The sequence below is a fragment of the Suillus paluster genome, assembly GCF_016628075.1.
Source record: "Suillus paluster strain FC165 chromosome Unknown EDB91scaffold_56, whole genome shotgun sequence".
NCBI lineage: Eukaryota > Fungi > Basidiomycota > Agaricomycetes > Boletales > Suillaceae > Suillus > Suillus paluster.
Window position 1 is genome coordinate 110,438 of NW_024537616.1, and position 26,916 is coordinate 137,353.

Genomic DNA, 26,916 nt, shown 5'->3' on the forward strand with positions numbered 1-26,916 from the left:
GCTACAAGTTACTACAAGTTGCTACAGGGTGCAATAGAAATAGTGCTAGCATTTGCTCGTTCGAGCTACAGGTAGCTACACACTGCTACTAGTACTGTAGCTCCCGCAATACCAATCGCGCCGCTAACCGGTTATCAACAAAATCGAATCAATTAAGGTGCTATAGTGCGTGAGCATGCATACAATCCTCGAGATACAGCCGCATCAATCACCACCCCCTTTGTGCTTCTCGAGCCTCGTCTTCGTACTCTCGAAAGCCGCCTCAATCCGAGTCACCATCCCCTTCTTGTGCTTCTCGAGCCTCGTCTTCGTACTCTCGAATCGCATCATCGAAAACATCATCGGTAAAGCTATCAATAGTCACTGCTGCCATAAGTGGATCCACACCAGCGTGCATCCTTTTTATGAAAGTCAGTTTGGATGATGAACGACATAAGTAATCAGAAACATACCGAGTGATGTCGAGAAGATCGACACCAATTTTACCGAGCAGTTTGTAAGCAGCAGTCCGCTCCTCGAACCGCCGCAGGGATTTGAGATGGATAAGGTAGACCGGGGAGTAAGCCACCGACGAAAATTTGATGTCCTCCTTTACACCAGTCATCCACTCATCGATGCAGCATTCAATCTGTCAGACCTCAGTTGCAGTATGAACATCAGAATCACTGAATACACTCACCGCTGTGAGTATAAGTGCAATGGTTTGAACGGGTAAAGGATCAAAGTATTTAGCATATACTATACCCTCGTCGCTTCGGTTTGTAAACCACATATCGTTGACCGCCGACTGGATTAATTCGGTCTTGTATATGCCACATTTCATTTCCCAGTCCTTTTACTCTGCCAGTCAGATGTTGACTAAAAATCGTGAAATTGAATTTAAACACGCACCTTGAAAACAAAACGTGATCCTTCCTTGAGAGACTCGGCCGGGTCACGGTTTGCCTTGATGGTGAGTATAGATCTGCTTGCACGGAACCCAAAGAACGAGGCTGTCAGTACGCGCATCTTTGTTTTAAGCTCCCCGCGCACATGTGATGTGCGCCTTGTCATCTATATGGCAACATTAAATCAAGTAGGGCAAGGACGTGGACATGAGACGTACCATTTTGACGAGAGAAGGGGTAAGTTGGATGGTAAGCTCTGCCATGTTAGACGCCTCACACCAGGCATCCTTTGCTAACTTCGTCTCAACGATCAGTGTCTCTGGAAAAGGTGCGCGAGTCACAACTAGACAGCGGTAGATAGACGTGGCAGTAGTGAGCAAATCCTTAGTGATGTCATCGAAATCGCTAGCCTTTAACCGTTGGCGTGTTCCATTTGGACCTTTCTTGAACTTCGGGTCAGTATTGAGGACCTCCGAGTCCTCCAGTTGGCGCTTGGTGCCGACAACTGGTGTTGAAGAAGCTTTGGCCACTTCATCATGATCATTGGCAGTGTTGTCCGCGCCATAATCAGACCCGTTCTCAGTCTCGTCCATGCGATCGACAAACTTGTTCGAATCATGGCTGTCGCTGCTGCCCTCACCGTCACTGTCGTCATCCGAAGTCACAACAGGTGAGGGCGCTGAAAAAGTGTGTTAGTCCAAGATACACACTAGCAGAGACATTGTACCTTTCTGTGGCTTCATACGGATCTTACTCGTGGGTTTTCGGGCCAAGACAGTTGGAGGGGTCTTGCTCATACTGAATGTGAGTGCCTGTTGATTGGATAGTCTTGTAGGTACACAGCAGTCCGAAAACTATTATGTACTTGTGAGTAACATGGAGCACATGGACAAATAAGACACTGACCATGCTGTCTTCGTCCCTGTCAACATCGCTAAGAAGCCCAGCAGGCTCACTATCAAATTCCTCGGGATGTGTCTGGTATGTAGTGCGCAGTGCCTTTAAGTCGCGCTTCTGCATCTTCGTTTGTAAGGCTTTTTGGCGGTCTGCTCCTCGACGAGCTTTTGTAACTGTTAAGCAGAAACATTTTAATGAGCGCGAGCATTCATGTCGGGCTTGATATAACTTACTTCGATATGTCTCTTTCTCGGTTGGCCGACATTGATGACCACTTGCAGTGCGTCCCGCGGTCGACACCATCTCTGCACATACTTCCTCCTGGGCCTTCAAAAGTGCCGTTTTAGTTCCCTTTTTGGAGGGGGCTTTTGCGGCCATGATAGACGGTAGTCAGTAGAAATAATGACAACAGAAGGAGGGGGTATGCATGCCTTTAAAAACCCTACAGTGGCGTCGGATCAACAAACAAATTTTGAGTTTTGTTGATCGAGTTTTGTTGATCACGAAGTTAAAGTTTTCAACTGATGAAGCGGTGTCAATATAATGGCATAAATAAGAGGGACGGGGATGACTTTCCTTTCCAACATACAATCGATACTACAGCGAGATTGATACTACAGCCAAGATGAATAAATAGTAAGTGGCTGGCTTGTCGAATGCTCGCCTCACACTTACTGATGTTGTAGCCCAGCGCTCATGCCATCGAACGAATCAGACGATGTGAAGCCGAACATCCTGTTACCTCCTCCAAGTCGTCCCTTTCATGTTGTCCATGCTCCGGGACGGGAGGTACCTCATACTCCAAGGGAGGTACCGCCTGCTCTTGAGATTCAGTTTCCATTGGCGCCATATCGCCAAACCCCAGGGCCCATTAAAACATCACAGACCTACCTGCGAACACTTGTATTAGAGCGCTGGGATGCAGAGATTAGGCTTTGCGAAGAGACATGCAAAGCGCAGCTCTCAGAGCACATGAAAGGTCCTGTTGCTCACCAAAATTTGGTGCGGGAGATGATAACTGTGCGTTGGAATGCAGAGAAAAAGCGGTGCGAAGAGTCACGCAAGGTTCAACTTTTGGAGCTCTTACTGGCGGCTCATGGGATTACTACCCTAGCTTAGTAGTCTTAGTAGTCAGTTAGTTTTAGTCAAGTGTCATTCGGAATAACGGCGCACCATGTGGATCGCCTTTTTCCTGGATGTTCGGGTCAAACTCCATATTATGTGGTGTAAGGAATGGTGGCGTTTGAGTATGAACTGCGTCCCTGACAGTAGTTGGTCACGAGGGTGGAATTGGACTCGGTCGGGGCTGAATTGGACTCACTTGAGGGTCAAGTGTTTTTTTCCATTTTGTGTGCCGTCAAGACACTTAGGGCCGGTACAATACGACTTGACACTCGCACCAGACAAGCCATGCCCCACTGTGTATTCTGTGGGAAGGTAACAACTACACACGAGGGTCTCAAGAGACACGTTGCAGGACGTCCTGAATGTCGACGGCAGTGGGCATCAATGATCGAAGATGTAGAGGCAGAGAACTTAGACGATGCACCAGATGTTGACTTCCCCCATCAAGATGCAGCACCGGCGGGTCATGTACACCCGCGCCCGTCTCCAGATACCGACAATAACCCAGCGCTCCGCAAAACTCGACGGACTACAGTTGAGGAAGTCGAGGATGAGGATGGGATGTTGTTCCCCAATAATGGGCGATATTTCGAACCTCAGTCGGATGCTGGCTGGGCACTGCGTGAGGGGGAGACAAATTTTGAAAGATATAGAACGTACCAAGAGGAAGAGGGTGAGGATCCATGGTCGCCTTTCGAGGATGCGTAAGTGCTCGAATGCGCTGGCATAGCATCTACTAATATCACTCACCAGGGAAGAATGGGATCTGGCCCAGTGGCTCGTCAAGAACCTCGGTCAGACGCGAACCAACGAATTCCTAAAACTGCCCATTGTAAGTTTGAAAGTGTTAATCAAAATTTGAACTTACAATATTGATACCCTAACCAGACACAAAACCGCACGAAACTTTTGTTTCATAACAACTGCTCATTCTTGCAGTGCGTGGACGAACTTCCACACGGGCCAGGATGGAGTTGTAAGAAGGTGACTGTGCGTGGTAACTGCGAGGATGAGAACGGCGAGATGTTGCAAGAGGAGGTTGAGTTGTGGTGCCGCAATCCTGTAGAGTGCGTGAAAGAGCTCATTGGCAACCCTGCCTTCAAAGAAGATATGGCCTACTCACCTGCCAAAGCATATGCAGACCGTGCAGGGCAAGATAGGGTGATCGACGAGATGTGGACAGCAGACTGGTGGGGCGATAAACAGGTAAGACTATTTGAGAGGGAGCAACAAAGTAACGGACTGACCTCGCACACAGAAAGCCTTGCCAGAAGGTGCCACGATAGCACCAATCATTCTATCTTCAGACAAAATGTCCTTGTCGCAGTTCCGAGGAGATAAATCGGCATGGCCGGTGTATATGTCCATTGGAAACATCGCTAAAGCAAAACGGTGCCAAGCATCAGCACGAGCGACAGTCCTGATTGGTTACTTACCAGCAGGCAAACTGGACTGTTTCACCCCCGATGCATGCTCCTTGGCTGGATACAGGCTGTTCCACCATTGCATGGCTCTACTGCTTGAACCTCTCATTGGTGCTGGAAACGACGGTGTTGAAATGGTGTGTGCGGACTCATGGGTTCATTGTGTCTACCCAATTCTTGCAGCATACGTTGCCGATTTCCCGGAACAGTGCTTGGTCAGTTGTTGCAAAGAGAACCAATGTCCGAAGTGCCTTGTAGCAGCAAATGAGCGAGGGGATGCACTCAACTCGGCAATGCATGATCCAGAGTCAACAAAAGATATTTTGCACAGGCGCAAGATTGGTCAGCATCCTCCGGAATTCGAGGCCAATGGTTTACGTGCCGTTTAAAAACCATTTTGGGCTGATCTCCCTCACGCGGACATTTTTCTAGCGTTCACCCCCGACCTTTTGCATCAACTTCACAAGGGTGTGTTCAAAGACCACCTTGTGAAGTGGTGCATCGATATCATTGGGGAGGATGAAATGGACTCACGTTTCAAGGCGATCCCGAATTATCCCGGCCTTCGACACTTCAAGAAAGGGATATCGAGTGTGAAGCAGTGGACGGGACGTGAACACAAAGAGATGCAGCGAGTATTTGTTGGCTTATTGAGCAGAGCAGTACCTAGGTGAGTGTTTAACGAGTCGTTAAGATGATGTTTTGATGTCATGCCTTGCAGTCGTGTTTTGGTAGTTGCACGATCTATTCTCGACTTCTCGTATTTTGCCCAGCTTCAAGTTCAGACGACTGAGTCCCTCGAAGCCCTACAAACCGCCCTGACTGTATTTCACACTAACAAAGACATCCTCAAGGAGCTCACTGTTCGAGAGCATTTCAACATTCCGAAACTACACCAGCTCTCTCATTACGTCCAGTCGATCACGTTGTTTGGCGCAGCTGACGGCTTTAATACTGAACTTCCAGAGCGCTTACACATTGATTTCGCAAAAGATTCATACCGTGCTAGCAACAAACAGGACTATGAAGAACAAATGGCTTTGTGGCTCCAATGCCAAGAAGCCGTATTTTTACATAGCGCATACCTGGATTGGTTGTCCCAACAGCCTCGCTCCAAGTCACCTGCGGGTCTCACCGGATGTCATTCAAACCCATACAACTTCGATGCAGATTCGGACACGGACTCAGAGTCGGAAACACCAAATCTTCCCGCCACTGAACCACTTCAAGCAACACATGTCCTTGCGAAAGCCCCCGCACATCCTCACCAATCCGTTGGAACCATCATAACAGCACACGGTGCTACCGAGTTCCTCCCTGCTCTCCGATCCTTCTTGCTCAAGAATCTCCCGTGCAACACCATAGTCCCTGGACTTCAAGACCGATTCGATCTTTATCGTCAAGTGGTGATCGTGACGCCACCTGATTTACGAGTTAGCGACATGCCACAGCGAAGGCAGATCAGGGCAACACCAGAAATGTTGCTGTCAGGCCGGAAGCCTGGTATCCCAGCCCGGTTTGACATGGCCTTGATAGCAGATAGGCCTCGCTCTTCTAACTTCCATACTCTTGAAGGTATTTTTTTTCCGGGTTTCTCAGCGGTCAATTTTGATAATCGTCTTGTTGCAGGTGTACGTGTAGCCCAAGTTCGCGCTATTTTCACCCTACCTCGCCAGTTTGGCGCATATTCCAGAGCCCTCGCCTACGTCGAGTGGTTCACTCCTTTCAAACCACCAGACCCTGTTTCTCGAATGCGACAGGTCTCGCGCTCAACACGACAACTTCACCGCAACGCCGCTGTAATCCACGTTGACGAAATCGTGCGGCCATGCCACCTTATACCGAAGATGGGACCAACAGTAGATCTGAGGTTGAGAAGCGGAAATGCATACGAGGTGGCAAACGATTTTTATTTCAACGAGTTCATCGATGGCGAAATGTTTTGCACATGTGTTATAAGTAATTAGATACAACGACGTGTAGCTCCTGTAGCTACCTGTAGCTACCTGTAGCACGGGTGGTAACTATATAGCCGCATATAGCTTGCCTTTAGACTATATAACACTATATAGGACAATGTAGTGTAAGGTGTGACTACATAGTGCTACTGTGCCTACATAGTGCTATATAGCTGTCACTCGGGCTACGGCATTTAGGGTTTTTTACTGATGTGGAGACACAAGCAAAGCTAGTGGAAGCTTTGAGGGAGTTGTGGGTCGACGTAGTGCAACCTGTGGTTAAAAATCTCGCCAGAGTCGCAAAGCCAGGCTCGCGAATATGGTGGTGCCCCACTTCATTCTTCAGCTTCTTGCCTTTGCACGCCGCTGGCGAATACAGGCCCAAGAGAACAAACCTTTCGCAGCTATACATTTCCTCCTACACTCCATCGCTTGTCGCACTCATCAAGGCTCGCAAATGTCGTGACAAGTCTCTGCTCGTGTCCTTTGCTGCCATCGGTCAGAACCACCCACCAGAACATAAACATTCTTTGGCATGTGTCGAGTCGGAACTGGACTTAGTGCAGAGCCTCCTACCCCCTTCCTCAACCATTTCCTTTACCAAAGTCACGAGTGCTGACTCAACAAAATCAACTGCCCTGTGCACGTTGCAAGATAACCATTGGGTCCATTTTGCCTGTCACGGGTCACAAAACTTGGTGGAACCCTTCAAGTCAGCATTTCTCATGCGCGACGAAGAACTTCAACTTCAAGATATCAGCCACACGGATCTATCTCGGCACGAATTTGCATTTCTTTCTGCTTGTCAGACCGCAGTCGGTAATGTAAGGCTGAGTGTGAGTTCGACAGGGAATTGTGAACGAAACGATGCAAAAACAGGGGATGAGTTTTGATAGTATCGAGACGGGTTGGAAAACGATTGAGATGGAGACTTTCTGTGAGGCTTTCGGTCGTGCTTGGAGCGGGGATCTGACTCTAGGATTTGCTGTAGGTATGAGTGTACATGGGCGATATATATACGTTTTCGAGTACTTGACTAGGCCGGAACGAGAGCAAGGAGCATATGGCGAGGTGAAAATACTTCGGTGAGACAAGGGTATCGTGAAGTCTGAGCACAAGGTATAGTAATGAAAGAGAATGGAGAAGGGAGATGAAAGGAATGTATCCACGTAACTCGGATGCGAAGAGTTGCGCTCTTCGCATCAATGAGTCACGTGGACGACTGCGACCGCGTGGTTCGTTCGTCTTCATTTTGAAGCTTGGTCGGCGTGTAGAGAATATGGAATCCTTACAGTAACTTCGAAACTCTTGACGAAGCAATTCACTTGGCGGCTGGCTTACAATTTTCTGGGGTGAAGAGTGTCATTGGTACATTTTGGAATATCGATGACATCACCGTGCGACGCTTAGTCGATGCATTCTACCAGGAGTTTTGTAGAGACGGAAAGATGAATTCAAAACGAGCCGCGCGAGCGCTGCACAAAGCAGTCCAGTCGTTGAAAGACTTGCCCTTGGACCAGCGCATCGTGTTCATGCATATTGGCATATGATCAATTTCGTACGTCCTTACCCTACTTTCTTGAGACGATCTGACGACTTCGTATGTAGCATCCAACTATGGCTGCGCACCGGATGTGGCCAAGGAATGATATTTCAGACTCTAGGACTATATAACTCGCAGATATGTATTACGCCAAATCTCGACTTCTATTTGGATTGCATTTCCCAGTGTGTTGACTCAGAGCCCAAGGCGACTGCTCCGAATGTGTAGGTACGATTGAGGTTCAAAATTATATCATTGGTTCGAACACAGATCTGGTATCGCACAACGTAGGGACAAGACATAATTGCGAAGAAGTTGATAATTGTGTCTCTGAATTGTGGGACTGATGATCGACCCACATATCCGCCCATGTAGCATTCCCGTGGGCCTAATGTGCGGCAGGGCGAGGACATCCAGGTGTTGACTAGGTGCAGTCAGGCGCCTGCACTTTTGCTGATATGATGACTTACTTATCACCACAGAAGACAAGCTGCAGCCCGCTCCGCGGACATTCGTACTCATCCGTCCGTGGGATCGTCATGATCTTGGGCTCCCTGTTTTTGCAGACGATGCAGAGAGCTTGGACGATTGGTCAGATCCAGAGGGAGATCTGACGCGTTTCCAATCATACCTGGCCACTGGTACCCGCATAACAATACCTCAAGGCCTTTGTACCATATCATCTGACAACAGACAACGTGTTAATGCATCCTTGTCAATTGTTGGCATGGCTTAGGCTCTTGACCAGCCTGGCGTATACTATCACGGACAAGTCAAGTGGTATGGCCAAGAATCTCACCATCTTACAGTGACGCATAGTCAGACTGGTTACGAGTCTAGGCATGACTATCATTTCTTCCACTCGCAACAGCGTCCATGCAGCAATACGTTAGGACTTGGGCACCTCTTACGACCGTGCGTACCATCATCTTTTCCCTCTTTCTGTGTGATTTGAATCCACAACCTGCGAGACAAGGCAATGTTGTCGCAGCCCACGTTCTATTCACGATCCATGGCAGCACTGCAGCTGACCTTCGAGTCTATGGTATTCCTTGAAAGATCTTCCTCCCCTGTAAAACACCTCCCGATCTTGTGATACTAAAACCCCTTCACAACTTCCTTTCTGTCTCTACATCTGCCGCTGGAAAATCGATGTATCCTTTCCCAGTGTGGTCGCCAGGGAGGTAGAATCCTGTGCGGTCGGTCTTGGCAAGCGGCAGGTCATACATAAGTCGGATGGGGAGGTCGGGCTGTTGGAAGGGCGTAGTGGTTAGGTAGCGACCAAGGCGGAATTGCGTTTAAGACAGAACCAAAAGATTGACCGCAGGGGCGCGAAGAGAAATATGTCAGCAAGAAAACGGACAGCGATCAGCACAAATGTGGAACATTGAAAGAGCACGTAGAAGGAAACAGAAGACTAACATTCGGAATATACAACCTGCCAAACGCTACCATACCACCCCTCTCCTGCACTGTCTCGATCGCCGTCTGTCGTGTGTACCCACCTGCACTGATAAACACGGCATTCTTTCCCAAACCGCACCAGATTTGACGCAGTAAATCGTTGCTACTCTGCGGCGGTGCATCCACATCGAGGCTGCCGCTGACGCGTGGCTCTGTGACATGGAGGTAAGTGAGGTCGTGGTTTCGGAGCTGGTGGACGAGGTAGGAGAATTGTGGAATTGGGTCGGAAGATCCCATATCTGTACGAGGGTTAGTAAAGTACTACCGTGATGACTGCACACTAGTAGAAAAGAGATAGAACGCACCTTGGTAGGGACTCCATGAGCTCAACCTGATACTGACCCTCTCAGCACCAACCTCTTTCACAACCGCATCCACGACCTCGATCGCGAATCTCGCTCTCTTCTCGATACTCCCACCCCAGTCGTCCTCGCGAGTATTACTTACCTCTTGGGAGAATTGGTCGATGAGGTATCCGTTTGCACCATGGACTTCGACGCCATCGAAGCCTGCTGCGATGGCGTTCCTGGCAGCAGTGGCGTAACTAGTAATGTATGTCTTTATCTCTGGCTCTGTGAGGGCGTGCGGGACTGGAGTAGGGCGGGTAGAAAGTGGGATAGAGGAGGCAGATACAAGCGGGGAGTGATTCTCCTTGGAGAGGACATCCGGAAATGCCACCCTTCCAAGTGCCCACAGCTGGCAAAAGATAAAGCTACCATTTTCATGCACGGCATCCGTGACCTTTTTCCATCCTTCCACCTGTTCCTGTGTATAGATGCCCGGGACGAAGTCCATTCCGCCAGCAGCCTGAGAGATCAAGGTGGCCTCGGAGACGAGAAGGGTTCCAGGGGCGGAGGCACGTTGGGCATAGTAGGTGGCTGCGTGGGGCCCTGGTACGTGGTTGGGGTAGGCGCGAAAACGAGTGAGGGGGGCGAGGACGATACGGTGGCTAAGATTCATGCGCCCTGCTTGGATGGGTGTGAAGAGCGCAGGCGTCATTGTGGCCCCAGTGAACGAGGTGCGTAGTGATTTGGGCCATGGGAGATATATGTATAAGTATGTGTATAAGTGCTGGCGTCCAGCGCTCAGCCGCCGCATCGGAAAACCTTATCATAGATCTAGAAAGATGTACTTGCCACCTGCAAAACATTGATACGTGACTTGCAATGGGACGATGAGATGATTTCAAAATCTCATGCATGGGTGGGATGGATTCGTCCGAGTTTACGCACTGGAAGAACCGACACCACGTTGACGGTGTGACCTGTCCTGCAATCTCCATTGATTAGTGCCGGAAGAGTTGATCAAGAGTACAGCTTACAATTGATAAACTAGCACATGCCAAAACCAAGTTGAATGTTGAACGTTCAAACTCAGCCCTCTCAAGCCGAAAAATATTCGGAAATGACAGCCTGCGAGACAAGAAACCTCTCCGCATACTTAAGAGTAAGTACCTGCAATTCTGTAGCCCGGGACACCCAAGTGACCTCATGAAAGCGGTAATTGCTTGCAGCCATGCATGATGTCGTCAAAGCAAGTACGATACATCAAGTGAACGATCAGGCAAATCAACAATACTTACTGTTAAAATATTCTGGCCGCTGGTACAAACACACATGCCCCATGCGTACCTCGAGGAACGAAAATGGCTTCCAAACTACGCACGGGGAATGGTGTCGTAGTCTACATTCTATTCACGATCCATCGCAGCACCAGGGCTGGGCGTCAAGTCTGTGGTATCGCTCGATCTTCGAAGCCCCTTCACGACTTCCTCTCTGTCTCTACATCTGCGACTGGAAAATCAATATACCCTTTCTCAGTGTGATCGCCTGAGAGGTAGAATACTGCGCGGTCGGGCTTGGCAAGCGGGAGGTCGTGCATAAGTCGGATGGGGAGGTCAGGCTGTTGGAAGGGCGTCGGAATTAGGTAGTGGGGTCAAATACGAAGGAGTCCAAGCCGCATGACGAGAAAGATGTCAGCAAGAAAACGGACAACTATAAAAACGAACACGAAAAATTGAAAGAGCACGGAGAAGGCAACAGAAAATCCCAAGACTTACATTCGGAATGTACAACCTGCCAAACGCCACCATGCCACCCTTGTCCTGCACGGTCTCGATCGCCGTCTGTCGTGTGTACCCACCTGCACTAATAAACACAGCGTTCTTTTCGTCCCCGCACCAGAGTTGACGCAGTAAATCATTGCTACTCTGCGGCGGTGCGTCCACATCGATGTTGCCGCCGACGCGTGGCTCAGTGACATGGAGGTAAGCGAGGTTGTGTTTCCGGAGTTCGTGGACGAGGTAGGAGAATTGTGGTAGGGGATCGGAAGATCCCATGTCTGCATGAGCGTTAATCGAGTACGAGCGTGATGAGTGAGAGCCGGTTTGAAATAGATAGAACGGACCTTGAAATGGACTCCATGGGCTCAATCTAATGCTGACCATCTCAGCGCCGACCTCTTTCACAACTGCATCCACGACCTCAATTGCAAATTTTGCTCTCTTCTCGATACTCCCACCCCAGTGGTCCTCACGAGTGTTACTCACCTCTTGCAAGAACTGGTCAATGAGGTATCCGTTTGCACCATGAATTTCGACACCATCGAAGCCCGCTGCGATGGCGTTCCTGGCAGCAGTGGCGTAACTAGTAATGTATGTCTTTATCTCCGACTCTGTGAGGGCGTGCGGGATAGCTGTAGGGTTGGTGGAGAGTGGGATAGGGGAGGCAGATACAAACGGGGAGTTATTCTCCTTGGAGAGCACTTCGGGAAATGCTGCCCTCCCGAGTGCCCACAGCTGGCAAAATATAAAGCTACCCTTCTCATGCACGGCATCCGTGACCTTTTTCCATCCTTCTACCTGTTCCTGCGTATAGATGCCCGGGACGAAGTCCTTTCCGCCAGCAGCCTGAGAGATGTAGGTAGCCTCGGAGACAAGGAGGGTTCCAGGGACAGATGCACGTTGGGCATAGTAGGTGGCTGCGTGGGGCCCTGGTACGTGGGTGGAGTAGGCGCGATAACGGGTGAGGGGGGCGAGGACAATACGGTGATTAAGGTTCATGCGTCCCACTTGGATGGGCGTGAAGAGCGCGTGCGTCATTGTTGGCCCGGTGAATGATGTGCGTAAGGGTGGAATTGGGTTATGTGGGCCATGGGAGATATAAGTACTGGTGCTCCTGGGCGCTGTGCAGTGTGCATAGGCGTGAGCTGGTCGGCCGCCGTCCGGAAATCTTCCCACAGAAAGATGCACTCTCCTGCCACCTGCAAAACATACATTGCAAGGTTTCTCCCAGGCCACAGGAGCTGGAGAGGTTCGAGTGCGAGGGAATTAAGTAAGTGGTACGCACTTTGCAGCCTGCTTAGCAGGAGGGCTCAAAGCTGTAGTGCTGATTCACGCATCGGTCTGCTTGGAAACAAGTTTGTTTGTCAATGATGCATATGCTCGTGCGACGTGCGTGGTGGACGCGGAAGACATCCCCGACTCCCACAGTATACACCAAACCATGCGTGCGAATTCAGCTCGCTTACATATATCATCCCACTTGTGCTCATGCAAGCATGGGCTCATTAGTACTGGTCCTCCGCCAGCATTGTGAGCACTACGGAGAACATACTGAACGATGGTGGATCTTACCCTGACAGGATCCACTCGATTCTATCCGCGTCTCGGGCAACGTTGTTTCCGCATAGATGGCAGCCGAATAGTGAGTCCTGGCATCCGCAATATTTTGCTTAGTTCTCGCGCAAAGACGAGTCAAGCACTCCCGACAGTGCTTGAGGTTACTCGTTGTACTGTGTTTCTGCTTCAGCAGCAGTAACCGCCAACATGTAACCCTTTCAAAGGCTGGATGACGGTTGTAATTTGCAATCGGAGCGCACAATATTATTCTTTTTGTCCCCCTTTAGCCATAGTACAGAGCTATAGTACTGACAGTTTTGCATTAATGTTCTTCTCTTAGGGATGACTCAGAACAACTCTCCGAATGATATCTACATGACGCTACTGCAAGAAACGATCCTTTGCTCTCAACAGCCTCTACCAACCCCCTCTCGTACTACGTTTCCCTATTCTAGGGTGTCAAGCTATCAGTTGATTTTGATAACATTCCCAACCGTGCTTCGCGTCCGCCAGCATTTCTCTCAGGAGCTCCAGTTCTTCTTCCTCGAAGTCCGCTAAGAATTCTTTTTCTGGCTCAAACGATTTGAACTTCTCTTTACTCGATACCTGCTTTGCTACATGCTCCCTCCACGCCTCCCAAACTCTTGTATCATTTGGAATCATGCGCTCCAAGATCTTCTTCGGCTTGAAGTTCGCAGCTGATTTCTTGAACATATTAGCACCTGTATGCAAGACAAAGCAAGTACACGCCGCTTGTGACGCTCTATTGGGGAGCACAAGTTTCGTAATCGGTGGTTCATCGAGTGATTTCCACAGCAGGTCTGTCTGAATCTTCTCTTTCTCCAATGATGACAAAAACGAGTTGTATGCCCAAGACACCGCAAGTGACGACATGAACATGATTTGACCGAACAGGGTTGCTCGAGGAACGAGGAGAAGTTGAATAAAGAACTGTGACAAGAGCAGGAGCGAGCAGACCCCAACGGTGTGGAACTCTTCGCCGCCATTCATTTTCAGCTCAAATTTGGCCTTCGTTATTGACGTGACATCTTTTTCTTTGCCCTTCAAGATGACAACATCGTTGCGCGTCAATAGTAGTCCGTCTCCCCGTGGCGCATGGTACGCAGCCTTGATGAGATTGAATTGCAGCCTCCCCGAACCAATGACGAAGCAAGATAGGCCACTGGAAACCATGCCGACCACGATCAACCCAAATGCGAGCCAATCACGAACGAATGCGCAAGCGAGGCATGCTGTGAGACTGCTGGTGATGGGTATGGCAGCGTACAGCGCATTATAAACCTCCTTCGTCGGTACCTTGTCTCCTTGCTGCAATTTCACGTTGTCGACATCTATTATGCTCACCGAACCCGGTGAGCCTATTCTTCCTCCGGAGATCTGCTCCTGGGTCTTCTTGGCCTCCTTTGCCTTCTGGGCCGTGAGGTATGCGAGGTAACCTGTAGTCGTCATATCTGTGCCCGAGAACACTCCGATAAAGCGTGGGCCATCCTTCCCACCCAGCCCGAAACAATTCTTCAGGCATCAGGTTGGGTCCGGGAAAGATGCCATCCCAGAATCGTGAGTTTCGCTAACTGCCCAAATTTCCTGGCAATTGTGTAGCTTCCTGGAGAGTTGTACCAACCAAGCCAACGCCTGCCTCGGTAGAGATGGACAGTGGCCATTGCAGAGAGCGTTTCTTCCCCGCCGAAGAACCCCATGACACCAGAGATATCAAGGGTGAAGGACGCCTTATTAAGTGGTAAGTCGATATACATCCTGGAATGCTTGGGTGTTGGAGAAGCCTTCCAGACCTTCAATTTCTCAATACTCTTTTACGTACCAGAAGCACTGCGCAGTCCCTGTAGAAGAAGCCTCTTTGATTGACCGCAGCTACCACGAGGCTCTTGCCTTTGGAGCAGTACATCACATTGCGTGAGGAATTTCCAAGATGATGTGATCGCACTGCTTAAGTGCCCTGTCCGAAGAAATGATGGAGACTATGTCTATTCAAAAATTCAACACGGAAGCGGATTTTCCCTTCCTGACAAGAATATTCTACGTTCTGCTAATACTACAACTTCCGTCACACCCGTACATGTTTCCTCTGTTCGTTTTCATCTGGGGTCTTGGGAGTAAAGCAGTGAAGAGGTTGGGCGAGGTTAGGCTTAGGCAAATCCCGACTGGGCATTACTTTGATGCCAGTGATCTCCCCTAGCCAACCCTATATAGACGACGGAAGATAGTCGTTCCTTCTAATAAGCGACTGGCCTGAAACGTCGAATTTTGATCACTGAGCCTCTACGTATACTGGGTTGAGAGCGTTTCCAACGGATCCTTCCGTGACTGTGGCGCAGGTTGAAATGTTGACGGCTAGTTGACGGTCATCACACTTCGATATGATACGCAACATAATTGAGCTTAGTATGCACTGCAGTCCACCCGGCAAACATCACGTCTGAGATGAAGAAACTGGGCCCATATTTACGCTTCACTTCACATGGCGTACGGAACCATCGACAGTCACTGCGACGACCTTTTCTACTGAGGTCACTTGAGGCACACAGCTTCACGACTTGAACGGCAGAAGCCACACTGCAGTACGTCAAATTTAAACACTCAAAGCTTCAACGGAGCATGTTAGTAAGGTCTTCATCTATTCCCGCACAATCACTATGATGTGCTTGCAACATTGTTCACTCCAAGCCAAGCCAGGAAATTAGCCTACCTACGTAACTGAGGCTCCTGCCTGACATAACTGCATTGGTTGGAGATCGTGATCAACAATGGTCATTGCATGCTCACCTATGCTCAGCCTCTCTCACGTGTCGTAGTCTGGGCTTTAAAAATCTGCCACCACCTGCTCACATGTGAGCTCGTACCTTCTTTGCATAAGGTCTATTCTTACCCTTTCAGCGATAAGTAATGTACCCCTTCAATTGGAGCTTCTCCTTTGCACTTATCTCATCAGCGCCAGATAAGTCGTATCAGACTCGTTATTTATATTGTCGTTTCAGCTTGATGACTGCACCCCGTCCCTGGTTTGAACCTCCTCGCCAGTTAGATTTCAAGTCACTCTTATAATGGCTTCCGCAGGTTCGGATTCGCACTCGGAACACACCACGGATGAAGCGATTCTTGCCAGGTTAGGATACAAACAGGAGTTTCGAAGGGCATTTACTCCTTTAGAAGTGAGTCCTCACCAGAAATTTAGGCGCACGCGACAATGATCCTGCACAGGTCTTTGGTGTTGCGTTCAGTATCGTGGGTCTCCTTCCTTCTATTGCGTACGCTGCACCATTCCGTCGAGAAGAGTTATCTACTGATACGAGGTTACTCAGCTCGGTGCTCTTCAATGCCTTGCCCAACGGTGGTCCTCTTGCAATGGTTTGGGGTGTACGTCTTCACATATCAAGAGTCTTGGATCCTATCATTCATCTGGTTACAGTGGCTGGCTGCTAGCGCTTTTATCATGTGTATCGGGTTGGCCATGGCGGAGCTTGCATCTGCGGCACCTACCTCCGGTGGAGTATGTCTTTAATATTGCCGTTGATGCAGACGGAACCTCTCACAAGTGTTCAGCTATATTACTGGACACATTCACTTGCCTCCCCTCGTTGTCGAAATTTACTGTCGTGGATAGTCGGGTGTGAGTGTGATCTGTCTATTTCAAACTCATATCGCTGACATGTGCCATCATGCAGATGCCAATACGATCACATCTATCGCAGCCCTTGGTGAAGGACTCATCATACCATTGAATAATCGTTTATTGATTATACGAAACTAGCTTCTGTGGATTGGGCATGCGCGATACAAATCACAGCGGCAGTTAGCATCGCATCTAACCAGGTATACGTGACGACGAATGGGCAGATCTAGTGAGTTTTTGTTTCGTCGGAATGTAGGATTCCCTGATCCATCACAGTGGCATATTTGCAGCCTTAGTGGTGTCCCATGCTGTCCTTGTGAGCCTCGGGACGCGAGTCCTGGCAAGACTTCAAAGACTATACATCCTCCTGAATGTGTGGTAGGTATTGTATATCCGTCTTGATAGTTGCTTCACTACTTGAGACAGCCTCTGCTTCGTCGTCATCATCGCCCTTCCAATTACAACGCCATCAGAATACAGAAATAGCGCTAGCTACGCACTTGGGGACTTCACTAACTGTATGTGTCATTTAGTCACCGTTGCCGCTTTCATCTAATAAGAGTTGTCAGTGGACGGCTGGCCATCTGGACTTGCGTTCATATTGAGTCTTTTGGCGCCTCTTTACACAATAGGTTCGGCTTATCCATTACCGCTCGCATTTTATGTGACAACCCAATAGGGGGGTATGATTCAAGCGTACACATGAGTGAGGAGGCATCCAATGCCACTACCGCCATACCATGGGCAATTGTGAGTACTGCTAGAAAATCCGTAGCTGCTCGACTAATGCAAACCAGGTCGGCTCGATTGCAGTATCTGCAGCCCTTGGCTGGGGTGCGCGTCACCTTGTCGAAAACTTCGTTGCAAAACTAACAGCTCCCAGGCATCAACGTCTCCCTCGCATTTTGCATGGGCACTGATATCGAAGGCATCTTGACCAGTCCGATTGGTCAACCTATGGCACAGATCTTTTACAACTCGTTTGGGCAGAAAGGAGCGCTAGCCATTTGGTCTCTTGTTATCGTGGCGCAGTGGGTTTTCCCGAGATTCATCTACTATCTGTGCTCTAAACGATGACCAGATACATGATGGGATCGAGCTGTCTGCTTGTCGGTTCCCGCCAGACGTTCGCATTTGCTCGGGACGGCGGCCTACCATTCTCGCGATATTTTTACCGAATCAACGGCTACACGAGAACGCCAGTCAATACTGTCTGGCTCGATGCCTCGCTCGCTCTTGCAATTGGTCTTCTGGCGTTCGTGAGTACACAGGCTATCAATGCGGTGTTCACTCCTGGAGTCACCTCATCGTACATCTCTTACATCATACCGATCGTAACCCGTTTCGCTTTCAAGAATGATTTTAAGCCCGGACCATTTAATCTTGGGAAATTTGTGGGTCCGAAGGCACCTGGTATGGTCTTATGCTTATGTCTTGCAGAGCTTTCCCGTCGCAGCAATTGCTGTGTCATGGATGGTCTTCATGAATATTATTTTCTTCTTTCCTGCGACCCCACAGACTACTGTACAAGAGATGAACTATACGGTGGTTGTCCTAGGTGGTTTCATGTCCCTCGCTGTTTTCTGGTATTATTGTCCGATATACGGAGGTGTACACTGGTTCAATGGACCTGTATCTAACATAGTATCGACCAACAAAGGGCAAGATGAAGACTCGTCGTCAGAGAAGATGGAGAAAGGGCGAGGCGCAGATGTAATTATTGTGGATGTTTAAGTCTAGTCCTCTTTGATACCATTATCGGAAAGTTGTGACTTTGTTATGCCCCGCTTTGATCTCCAGTAACCTGTAATCTTCAGACAAACATAGCGTTTGCGGTACTGAGTAAGCAGTCCACAGGTAACATGGAAGATTATACAACCATCTCAGAAATGTTCAGGAACGCTCGAAACAAAGCTGGAATGACAAACGGAGCCCTGCTCTCTCTCTCAATCTCATTCAGACCTCTCTCAGCTTGAAGGCGCTTGTAACTTTCTTGCTCCAGTTCGTTTTCCACTTGAGCAAGACGCTCTTCAAGCTTCTGTGTTGTCATATTAAACGGAAAGCTGAATGTAGCCCAGAAGTAGTTCACCTGAGGTCGCTTGTCCAGTTTCGAGTATATGCTGAGGAGCGTGCAGGCCGCGTAATGAAGCTATGAGGTCGGTTTCGCGCGCTTGTAAGGCGGTCATTTCCCTACGAGTGTCCCAGAGATTGCGCGTGAGTCGGCGTATTGACTCGTTATCAGGGATTGACCTGTGGCTTCGCAGGGCAACGGTGATGCTTTTGCAGGTTGAAAGTGTTCGCGGAGGTGGTTTCGCAACAGCTGAACGGGCGGGAAGAGGTGGGTGCAGTTTAGTGAGACTAACTGGAGATTTCTGACTTGCCGCGTCTGAGCGAAGAGCGCTGGAGGACTGCCCAAGGTTTGTCACCGGCTGTTGCTGATGAAGTGGGTTTACAATGGTGCCCTCAATCAGGCCTTTGAGAAAATCAAGAGTAGGATCAAATTTCTCCGAGACCTGGTTGAGACCTTCCGTGTTTTTTGCGCCTTGTTGCATATCGACACTGGGACGTCGCTCTTGACCCTTCCAACGCTCCTCTTCGTTCTGACTTGCTGTGTGCCCTTTCCTCTTGTGATACTGTGGTTCGTAGCTCCCAGTAGCTTCAGCCTCGTCGCGAGCAACCTGGCGTTGACGACGCCGACGATCCCTCTTCGCTGTCACGTTTCGCATCACGTTTGCGTCCGTCTATACTCTAAGGCGTAGGCTGACATCGTTCGACTTTGGGGTTCTGGACTGAGAGAACCTGTAGGCGCTGCATAGGATGAGGGGAGAGGACGGTTTCGTGGATAAAGTAGGTAGACTTACCCATGGTGTTCTCAGGTGGCGAGTCGGCGACGAGGTTGAGACCTCAGACGTTCAACGTTCAACGTTGAAAGGCTGTTGAGACCCAGTCAAGTGGGAGAAACCGTAAACTATCAACTCAATTGAATGTGCATTGGGCAACACTGCCGCAACAGATCTAGACACGTCAGATTTGTACACGTGACCACATCAACTTGTGAGGCGCATACAAGAAAGTCTTGAAGAAACATGGTGCGATGGGCTCTGGCTGAAACGAAAGGATCAGATGGTGCCCATGGTGCCATCTTAGTTAGGTATGCTAATGAGGCACCTAGCCCCGGCAGGGCAAATATTCTACCTGAATTGTGGGACGTGGCTATTGCCGTCGATTCGCCCAGGTCGGTTCAAAGCCCCTAAAGCGCGAAAACACAGCCACACCCCCGGCAAACAAAGACGCGTATCACGAAGCGTTTTCATCCCGGTCCAGTTGCCTCGACACTTTTTTTTGCGAATTTGATCCCCATCGACACTCAAGCTTGCTTACTGTTGTGCTCAAGTACTACGACTCGACTCGATGCGAGCCCAGTTAAATGACCAGTTTCATGTCCTATGTTACGTATATCAGTTAGGTTGGTAGGTAATTCCGCAGTTCTCGCTTCGGCTCCTTCAAGGTTCTTCTTGCAACTTCGACCGTGATATATGGCTACGAGGACCCCTGCAAGTGCCAACTTCAAGGTTGCGCTTGCAACCAAACGCAGATGAGGCTATTCTCGCCAAGTTAGGATACAAGCAGGAGTTTCGCAGGGCATTCACTCCACTAGAGGTGGGTTTGACGACTCGCTCGAGTACATGACACAATCAAACAACTCTGTACAGGTGTTTGGAGTTGCATTCAGCTATATAGGACTGCTCCCTTCTATAGCGTAAGCTACCACCTGAGACGCAAGCATCGAATGTCTACTGATTGGTAAAGCTATTCAGCTCTGTGCTCTTTTATGCCGCCCCAAATGGTGGGCCTCTCGCGATGGTCTGGGGGGTAAGCCTTCATATGCGAGGAGTGCCGTTTTGTAAAGTCTTCATTCTTTCTCTGCGCAGTGGGCTATTGCCAGCGTTTTCATCATGTGCATTGGGTTGGCAATGGCAGAGCTGGCGTCAGCAGCGCCTACTTCTGGTGGTGTAGGTATGGCCTGGCCTAGACGCCGTCACTGTCTCAGACTCAACTCAACAAATTCTAGCTATATTATTGGACTTACTCACTTGCTTCTCCACGCTGTCGCAATTTTCTGGCGTGGATAGTTGGCTGTAAGTCTCCCCTTTGAGTTTGTCATGACATACAACTCGTGCTGACATCCGCAGATTCGAATACCATCCAGTCTATCACAGCAGTTGGTAACCTGATTCTCATTCTTTCAACAGTCCGCTTCTGATGGTGAGGGCTAGCTTCTGTAGACTGGGCTTGCGCAATTCAAATCACGGCAGCAGTTAGTATCGCCTCTGATCAGGCATATGCAACCACCAACGAGCAACTCTAGTGAGTCTGTCATCTTCTCAACACCACACTCGTCATAAGGTTTTATCACCAGCGGTATATACGCAGCTTTGGTGTTGTCACATGCCGTCCTCGTTAGCTTTGGTACCAGAATCTTGGCAAGACTGCAAAGATTATACATCTTGTTGAATGTGTGGTGGGTACTGAATATTTCTCCCTGATCGTTCCTTCAAATCTTTCCATAGCCTCTGCCTCGTTGTCATCATTGTGCTTCCGATCGTAACGCCATCAGAATACCGAAACAGTGCTAATTTTGCGCTAGGAGAATTTACAAACTGTATGTATTGTCTGCCAATTACAATCACAGCTCACGATTAGTTAGTAGTGGATGGCTGGCCATCTGCATTCGCGTTCATCTTGAGTTTAATGGCTCCTCTTTATACAATAGGTCAGACTATCTTTTCCTGAATTGTCAGTTCACATTCTCAGCCCACCAGGAGGCTACTGATTCTAGTGTGCATATGAGCGAGGAGGCCTACGAATGCCGCCACTGCGATACCATGGGCAATCGTAAGTAAGACTAGAAAATGAGATTTATTCTTGCTTACTCCAGCCTAGATCAGTTCCATCAGCATGTCAGCCATCCTTGGCTGGGGTATGTGGAATGACGCACAGCATCACTCTGATCTCGAATTCATTTTCTTATCTAGGAATCAACATCTCCCTTACCTTCTGCATGGGCACTGACCTCAACGGCATTTTAAGTAGCCCCATAGGCCAACCCATGGCGCAGATCTTGTACAATTCGCTGGGACAGAGGGGAGCCTTGGCTGTCTGGTGTCTCGTTATTCTAGCGCAGTACGTTTTACCGGCATGCAGCGCATCCATAGCTTAATCACAGAGCAGGTACATGATGGGATCGAGCTGTCTTCTGGTCGGCTCTCGCCAGACCTTTGCATTTGCTCGTGACGGAGCCCTCCCTTTTTCACAATATTTGTACCGGATCAATGGCTATACAAGAACGCCGGTCAATACAGTTTGGTTTGACGTCAGTCCTTGTTCTGGCAATCGGATCTCTGGCGTTCGCGAGCACCCAGGCCATCAATGCGGTATTCACAATCGCTGTCACCGCGTCATATGTCTCTTACATGACGCCGATCGCGACTCGCTTTGTGTTCAAGAACGATTTTAAACCCGGCCCGTTTAATCTTGGGAGACTGGTCGGTCGGTCGATAGTGATGTATTCCTAAGCTGACGTGCCTGTGTAGAGCTTTCCTATCGCTGCGATTGCTGTGTCGTGGATGGTCTTCATGATCATCGTTTTCTTCTTTCCTTCCACTTCACAGCCAAATGCACAAGAGATGAACTACACAGTCGTGGTCCTTGGAGGATACATGTCCCTTGCTGTTTTCTGGTATTACTGCCCGGTGTATGGAGGTGCGCACTGGTTCAAAGGACCTGTATCCAACCTTGCACCCATCATGAAAGGTGAATACGGAGACGAGGACTCGGTGTCGGACAGGAAGGAAAATCGTGATGCAGAACTCTCTGTGTCAGTAGTGGATGCATAAGTCGTGTTCGCGTGCCATCGTGAAGCGTTGGTATACTACAAAAATTTATGTGCAAAGTTTCAAGCCTGTTACACATCAGAGGTTCGCGTAATCTTCTCCGAATCTGTTCCCTCCGTGTTTGCATAGCCCTTGGTGTTCCTAGCGGCACTGTGAAGTAACAGTCCGCTGAGGGTTGCGAAAAGGACTGCGAACCATGGAAGGATCGCACAAAGTCTCACTTTGCACTAGTTAGTACGAAATCCCGATACAAAACCCGGACTATACGCACGGTACCATTTCTTCCTGTATTCAGGTGAAACACCGATGTCTTGCACCATCTGCTGAATGACACTTTGAGGTACCGCGACTCCGCCGACGGTTGCTGTGATCTTGGTTGACCGAATGACGAAGAGAACGTCGCATGCAATAACAGTGGCCAGAAGCCAAAGGGCGCCAAACAACATGAGACAGCCTTGGAGGCGCAGGGGCCGCTGTTTCTTCCCAATGGAGAAGAATTGGGAGAAAGCTGACAAGAGGGAGAGGGCTGTCAAAAGTGCGCAGGCTGCCGCGATGACAGAGCAAACCGAGTAGATATCTCGAGACAAGTGTCAAAGAAGCTCGTGTGGCTGATGGCAAGCGCCTTACCATGATAGTTGATATCTACGATGGCGCCATTAGCCTCGACTGCGCTCTTGACATATGAACTCTCTCGGTTGGATCTTCATCAATTCACTTCAATTCAGTCAAGCCTGTGGAAGATACAGTCTTCACTTACTTCACTAGAGCGTTGATCACAACTGACCACCCGGTGACCGAGAACGCAAATGTTAGAAAGAGCGAGACGAAAAGCAGAAACTTGGAAGCCATAGTATGATGAAAGTGGAGTGGTAGTGGGTACAGTGCAGGACAGTTATAACAAATTTAAAAGCTTCGTAGAAATCAGAACACTTCTGAGTTACGTGGATCAGACAACTCCATGGTCCTGTTCTTGCACGATGGGCGCAATGAGACGTCATGTGAAATATTAAAAGTATCATGTGTTGCTACCTTTCGTAAAGATCAGAATACAGATCCGGTCCAATATAGCGAAAAGTATAAGATCCGACATATGATTCAAACACGACCCACTGCTTCCTGTTGACGGCAATAATGATGATCGTGCATGTGCCTATCCAAATCCTACAGGCGTTGAGCACCTACTAAATTGATTTAGAGAGCTGAACCTACCTCTCTGCAGTCAAAGGACAGCTGACATTGATCGATTATATCGGTGCCGGTTTTCCATTTGCAGGGATACAGCCCACACTCATCCTCCTCGGGTTCCTCCGGGCTAACATCTCCTAAAGCGTCCACCTGGCTCAAGGAGCTGATGTCTGAATCCGACAGACCAGTTTAGCTCTATAATTTCACCAGGTTCGAGCTCGGCATATGATAGTGCCACCGAATGGGGGTTCAGCTTCTGATTTTGCTTTCGCAGTCCGTCGAGTTTCAGATCTTGAAGCTTGTCGCGCTCCACAGAAGACTTTTGATGAGCACGTCCAAGCTTGACAAGGTTAGCATGCAACGAGTCCACCTGATACTCCAGTTGCCGGCATCTTTCTGCAAGCTCAGGTTGCTCGGCAGCACGTCGTCTGATAAGGTCATCTGTTCGCCGATCTTTCTCCTGAAGAAGGGTGGAAACACCCCTCCATCGATCGACAGTCTTCTTTCAGCGCCTTTATCTGACTCTGTGTCACAACAGATCAAAGAAGTGTCAGGAGATTAACCGATCACAGCAAGGAAAATTTTACCTCGTACATGCTCTTGATTAGAGCAACTCCATCGCGAGCCTGGCCTTCTGCGATCTTAGCTTTCTGCTCCAGCTCAACATTCTCGGCTCTAGTGGCGCTCACGAAACCAGAAGCCTGCGCATATTGGTCACGGAAAAAGTCACGGTCCTTTTCAGCCAAATTCTTGGAGCGAGCCATGGCGTCCATAGAGGAATTTAATTTTGTCACATCCGCAAGAAGAGCCTCGCGCGCCTCGGCCATTGTGGTGCGCTCCGCAGACCATTTCTCCTGCTCGGATTCCCAAAGTTCTTTGCCACGTAGCAATTCAGCACGATTGGCTTCCCATTTGGTACTTTGCAGCTCCATAGCTTCGCGATGAACGTCCCACAAAGCGCGTTCTCGGACACTTGCTGCTTGGTGCTGTGCCCAGCTCTCTCGTTCTGACGCCCACGCAGCACGCTCTGCCACGATAGCTTTGTGTGTTTGTTCCCATTGAGCTCGCTCCACTTTGAAGGCTCCGCCAGCTTCCGTCAACGATGTGATCTGGGCAATGAGACGATCACGTTCCTCCGACCACATCTTTCGCTCGCCAAGCGTTTCGGTGACTTGGAGACCTAACCTCTTGCGTTCATTCTCCCATCGCTCGCGTTCTCGCTGGGAAGCTGCTCGATCCGCATCCCAAGAGGCTCTGAGTTCATCAGCCACGCGCGCACAGGTTTCAAGGCGATCCCGTTCTGCGGTTAGGCTTGCGATTTCCTCTCGCAATTTATGACGCTCCGCCTCCCAAGCTTCGTGCTCTTGGTTCCCTGGATGGGTCTGCGTTGCGGCGCTTGATGCAATTCTATCCTGAGTGATGCTTGGGTGCCTAGCTGCCTTGAACTCGTCTTCGAGTTGTGAAGTTTTCTCGCGCTCAAGTGTCAATGCACGTTGCAACGCTTGAATCTCATCGGATTTCTTGTGCAGAGCGGAGAGAGCATGATTGAGGTGTCTCACAGTCGCGTCCGTCTGTGCAGAAAGGTAAAGAAGTTGGTTAGTCTACTAATAAAGTCGGGCTGTAATGCAATACACACGTTGTGCTGCGGTATCGGTGAACTGTTAATCATTGACGAATTAAATTTTTCATCACCCCTGTCTTGCTGTTGACCCTGGCTTGGGTTGGCGATCATACTAGCAACTTGTAAATCATCCATAGGTGTTGAAGGCTGGTTCGATTCGGGGTTAGTTCCACTTGGCTCAGCAGGTACAGGGGGAGGCTAAATGAAATGAGATGGGAGCCAACAAGATAGATTATCGACAAACCTGAACATCATCGTTATCGTTTTGCATCTCTACATTGTCGATGGCCAGCTCCTGTAGTCGCGCTTCACATTTCTCCGCAACATCTGCCTTAGGCGCCGGAAGCGCCGGATTACCACTCAGCAAGGCCTCCTGCGTACATTCCTCGTCCTCCTCACGAAGAAGGATACGTTGAGCTTCTTTGTCTTGTGGCCCACTTTGCGTGAAAGTGTCGATAGTCGTGCTATTTCCCCCGCTGAGGTCAACATACGCGTCTTCCATCTGCTGCACGACCTCTAACTCTCCCTCGCGAGCTCCCTTGCTAGACGCGAATAGGTGTGTGTCGATTTTTTTCGACCGTTTGCTGTTACTTGTCATCGTCAGAGGCACTCGTGATCGTGCAAGGTCATCGAGAGTCTTCTTGGGTGGTTTATCGGTAACTTGGAGAAGCTCCTTCTTCCGTAGAGCCTCCTCATAAAGTACCTTCCCTCTAGCTCTCAGTTTCGCGTCTGTGACGCCAGGGACAAGCTCCTCGTCGCTTGAACTCTGCAGTTCGTCAGCCTCAGAGTGTCGTTGCTTTCCCTTGTCTTTTCGCGGAGATGGGAAGCTTTCGATGGAGCTCATCGGAGGCTCGTTATCAAGTTCTATAGTAACCGATTCAAGCGTCTTGCGGAAAGTGTGTGGAGAGATACGAGGAACAGGCCCTGTGGGTGGTTTCCGTGGTCGAAGTGGCACTTCACTGTTTGAAGCGACGTGAGCAGTGTGCGGGGGTGACTTGGATGAACGCATGACAGTGATGGCAGGCAAGTCTAATGCAGACTGAGGCTGCCCTGAAGTAGATCTCGGGCGAGAGGGCGGCTTGGGTGGCGGCGGCGCATCAGTATGCTTCCTATTCGCCATGGGGTTGGGAAGTGAAGGCTGGGACTGCGAAGACTCAGTTTCCGGGACAATCACAGAGGACGGTGAGTCGCCGGTACGCTTCTTGCGACCTGCCGTAGTAGCGGTTGTGAGTGGGGGTGTCGGAAACTCGGGAGGCGGACTAAGAGGTGGGTCATAAGGATCTGCAGCACCGTAGTCTGCATTCTCGCCTATATTCATATAAGAATCATCGTTATCCGAACTGATGCCCACCATATGGTCAAATATTTCTAACCGCGCCCGGGCACCAGGAGATAATGATGGCTGGCGTCGCAAAGGAGGGGGAGAAACTGCAGATGAACTCCCGGAACGCAATAATGTGGGTGAAGAAACGCGCAATCTAGCTAAGGATTGAGCCTCAGCATGTCTGGCGGTGGTCTCTCGTGGTGCAGTCGTTGAGCTTGTCTTCTCGTCAGTGAAGCGAGATATGGGTGGCTTTTTCGATTGTGGTATTGAGTCAGACTCCTCTGCAGATGATAGCTTTTCCAAAACATCTCGTTGATTCTCCGAAA

At 49.5% G+C, this 26,916-nt stretch overlaps 13 protein-coding genes across 13 annotated transcripts; 5 read left to right on the forward strand and 8 right to left on the reverse strand.

The window, feature by feature from the left end:
• Positions 1–140: 140 nt before the first annotated feature.
• EDB91DRAFT_1150703 (uncharacterized protein) lies at positions 141–1,538 on the reverse strand. Its single transcript, XM_041319400.1, has 5 exons — positions 1,106–1,538; positions 892–1,053; positions 680–832; positions 453–628; positions 141–398 (listed from the first exon to the last, which is right to left on the reverse strand). Exons 1-5 carry the CDS (start codon positions 1,478–1,480, stop codon positions 263–265), a joined length of 1,002 nt encoding a protein of 333 aa, XP_041174059.1. The 5' UTR covers positions 1,481–1,538; the 3' UTR covers positions 141–262.
• Positions 1,539–3,194: 1,656 nt separating this feature from the next.
• EDB91DRAFT_1238678 (uncharacterized protein) lies at positions 3,195–6,300 on the forward strand (the record flags this gene model as incomplete). Its single annotated transcript, XM_041321755.1, has 7 exons — positions 3,195–3,613; positions 3,663–3,741; positions 3,798–4,115; positions 4,168–4,548; positions 4,582–4,711; positions 4,766–5,003; positions 5,055–6,300. The coding sequence occupies 7 exons, from the start codon at positions 3,195–3,197 to the stop codon at positions 6,298–6,300; spliced, it is 2,811 nt and encodes a 936-aa protein (XP_041174060.1).
• Positions 6,301–6,500: 200 nt separating this feature from the next.
• EDB91DRAFT_658588 (CHAT domain-containing protein) lies at positions 6,501–7,842 on the forward strand (the record flags this gene model as incomplete). The annotated part of the gene is made up of 2 exons (XM_041328011.1): positions 6,501–7,110; positions 7,586–7,842. Coding segments are annotated over 2 exons (672 nt in total), but the record flags the coding sequence as incomplete, so codon positions are not given.
• Positions 7,843–9,046: 1,204 nt separating this feature from the next.
• On the reverse strand, positions 9,047–10,608 carry EDB91DRAFT_658608 (uncharacterized protein). The gene is made up of 2 exons (XM_041328012.1): positions 9,604–10,608; positions 9,047–9,537 (listed from the first exon to the last, which is right to left on the reverse strand). The coding sequence occupies exons 1-2, from the start codon at positions 10,394–10,396 to the stop codon at positions 9,203–9,205; spliced, it is 1,128 nt and encodes a 375-aa protein (XP_041174062.1). The 5' UTR covers positions 10,397–10,608; the 3' UTR covers positions 9,047–9,202.
• Positions 10,609–11,059: 451 nt separating this feature from the next.
• On the reverse strand, positions 11,060–12,398 carry EDB91DRAFT_1238680 (NADH:flavin oxidoreductase/NADH oxidase; the record flags this gene model as incomplete). The annotated part of the gene is made up of 3 exons (XM_041321756.1): positions 11,060–11,200; positions 11,358–11,638; positions 11,705–12,398. The coding sequence occupies 3 exons, from the start codon at positions 12,396–12,398 to the stop codon at positions 11,060–11,062; spliced, it is 1,116 nt and encodes a 371-aa protein (XP_041174063.1).
• Positions 12,399–13,376: 978 nt separating this feature from the next.
• Positions 13,377–15,146, reverse strand: EDB91DRAFT_1330155 (uncharacterized protein; the record flags this gene model as incomplete). Its single annotated transcript, XM_041325340.1, has 3 exons — positions 14,560–15,146; positions 13,664–14,404; positions 13,377–13,639 (listed from the first exon to the last, which is right to left on the reverse strand). The coding sequence occupies exons 1-3, from the start codon at positions 14,690–14,692 to the stop codon at positions 13,377–13,379; spliced, it is 1,137 nt and encodes a 378-aa protein (XP_041174064.1). The 5' UTR covers positions 14,693–15,146.
• Positions 15,147–16,015: 869 nt separating this feature from the next.
• EDB91DRAFT_1301553 (amino acid/polyamine transporter I) lies at positions 16,016–18,459 on the forward strand (the record flags this gene model as incomplete). The annotated part of the gene is made up of 15 exons (XM_041324985.1): positions 16,016–16,105; positions 16,155–16,201; positions 16,256–16,310; positions 16,363–16,443; positions 16,497–16,563; positions 16,619–16,651; positions 16,705–16,795; positions 16,843–16,944; positions 16,993–17,084; positions 17,136–17,198; positions 17,246–17,316; positions 17,364–17,400; positions 17,450–17,597; positions 17,648–17,960; positions 18,007–18,459. Coding segments are annotated over 15 exons (1,584 nt in total), but the record flags the coding sequence as incomplete, so codon positions are not given.
• Positions 18,446–18,803, reverse strand: EDB91DRAFT_1017788 (uncharacterized protein; the record flags this gene model as incomplete). The annotated part of the gene is given in 2 exon segments (XM_041312514.1): positions 18,446–18,604; positions 18,624–18,803. Coding segments are annotated over 2 exon segments (339 nt in total), but the record flags the coding sequence as incomplete, so codon positions are not given.
• A 1,174-nt stretch (positions 18,804–19,977) lies between these two features.
• EDB91DRAFT_1084619 (amino acid permease-domain-containing protein) lies at positions 19,978–21,787 on the forward strand (the record flags this gene model as incomplete). Its single annotated transcript, XM_041315796.1, has 12 exons — positions 19,978–20,032; positions 20,075–20,226; positions 20,280–20,326; positions 20,385–20,439; positions 20,499–20,579; positions 20,639–20,705; positions 20,760–20,792; positions 20,844–20,934; positions 20,987–21,088; positions 21,138–21,229; positions 21,382–21,462; positions 21,603–21,787. The coding sequence occupies 12 exons, from the start codon at positions 19,978–19,980 to the stop codon at positions 21,785–21,787; spliced, it is 1,041 nt and encodes a 346-aa protein (XP_041174067.1).
• Positions 21,788–21,899: 112 nt separating this feature from the next.
• On the forward strand, positions 21,900–22,463 carry EDB91DRAFT_1251613 (uncharacterized protein; the record flags this gene model as incomplete). The annotated part of the gene is made up of 2 exons (XM_041323402.1): positions 21,900–22,112; positions 22,161–22,463. 2 exons carry the CDS (start codon positions 21,900–21,902, stop codon positions 22,461–22,463), a joined length of 516 nt encoding a protein of 171 aa, XP_041174068.1.
• Positions 22,308–23,719, reverse strand: EDB91DRAFT_658868 (uncharacterized protein). Its single transcript, XM_041328013.1, has 5 exons — positions 23,670–23,719; positions 23,218–23,621; positions 23,088–23,161; positions 22,732–23,037; positions 22,308–22,680 (listed from the first exon to the last, which is right to left on the reverse strand). The coding sequence occupies exons 2-5, from the start codon at positions 23,307–23,309 to the stop codon at positions 22,532–22,534; spliced, it is 621 nt and encodes a 206-aa protein (XP_041174069.1). The 5' UTR covers positions 23,310–23,621; positions 23,670–23,719; the 3' UTR covers positions 22,308–22,531.
• Positions 23,720–23,772: 53 nt separating this feature from the next.
• EDB91DRAFT_1057872 (uncharacterized protein) lies at positions 23,773–24,472 on the reverse strand (the record flags this gene model as incomplete). Its single annotated transcript, XM_041314115.1, has 2 exons — positions 23,773–24,147; positions 24,233–24,472. 2 exons carry the CDS (start codon positions 24,470–24,472, stop codon positions 23,773–23,775), a joined length of 615 nt encoding a protein of 204 aa, XP_041174070.1.
• Positions 24,473–25,630: 1,158 nt separating this feature from the next.
• Positions 25,631–26,197, reverse strand: EDB91DRAFT_1016239 (uncharacterized protein; the record flags this gene model as incomplete). The annotated part of the gene is made up of 2 exons (XM_041312489.1): positions 25,631–25,800; positions 25,858–26,197. Coding segments are annotated over 2 exons (510 nt in total), but the record flags the coding sequence as incomplete, so codon positions are not given.
• Between the last annotated feature and the right edge of the window lie 719 nt (positions 26,198–26,916).

What these genes read in the sequence shown, in the direction of transcription:
- EDB91DRAFT_658868 (XM_041328013.1), bottom strand. Translation starts at nt 23,309, where the DNA reads ATGGCTTCCAAGTTTCTGCTTTTCGTCTCGCTCTTTCTAACATTTGCG. An exon ending in CGTAGATATCAACTATCATG is followed by an intron (nt 23,038 to 23,087) that starts GTAAGGCGCTTG and finishes ACTTGTCTCGAG; the next exon opens with ATATCTACTCGGTTTGCTCT. An exon ending in ATACAGGAAGAAATGGTACC is followed by an intron (nt 22,681 to 22,731) that starts GTGCGTATAGTC and finishes ACTAGTGCAAAG; the next exon opens with TGAGACTTTGTGCGATCCTT.
- EDB91DRAFT_658608 (XM_041328012.1), bottom strand. Translation starts at nt 10,396, where the DNA reads ATGCGGCGGCTGAGCGCTGGACGCCAGCACTTATACACATACTTATAC. An exon ending in CTCATGGAGTCCCTACCAAG is followed by an intron (nt 9,538 to 9,603) that starts GTGCGTTCTATC and finishes ACCCTCGTACAG; the next exon opens with ATATGGGATCTTCCGACCCA.
- EDB91DRAFT_1150703 (XM_041319400.1), bottom strand. Translation starts at nt 1,480, where the DNA reads ATGGACGAGACTGAGAACGGGTCTGATTATGGCGCGGACAACACTGCC. An exon ending in TTGCACTTATACTCACAGCG is followed by an intron (nt 629 to 679) that starts GTGAGTGTATTC and finishes GAGGTCTGACAG; the next exon opens with ATTGAATGCTGCATCGATGA. An exon ending in GATCTTCTCGACATCACTCG is followed by an intron (nt 399 to 452) that starts GTATGTTTCTGA and finishes TTTCATAAAAAG; the next exon opens with GATGCACGCTGGTGTGGATC.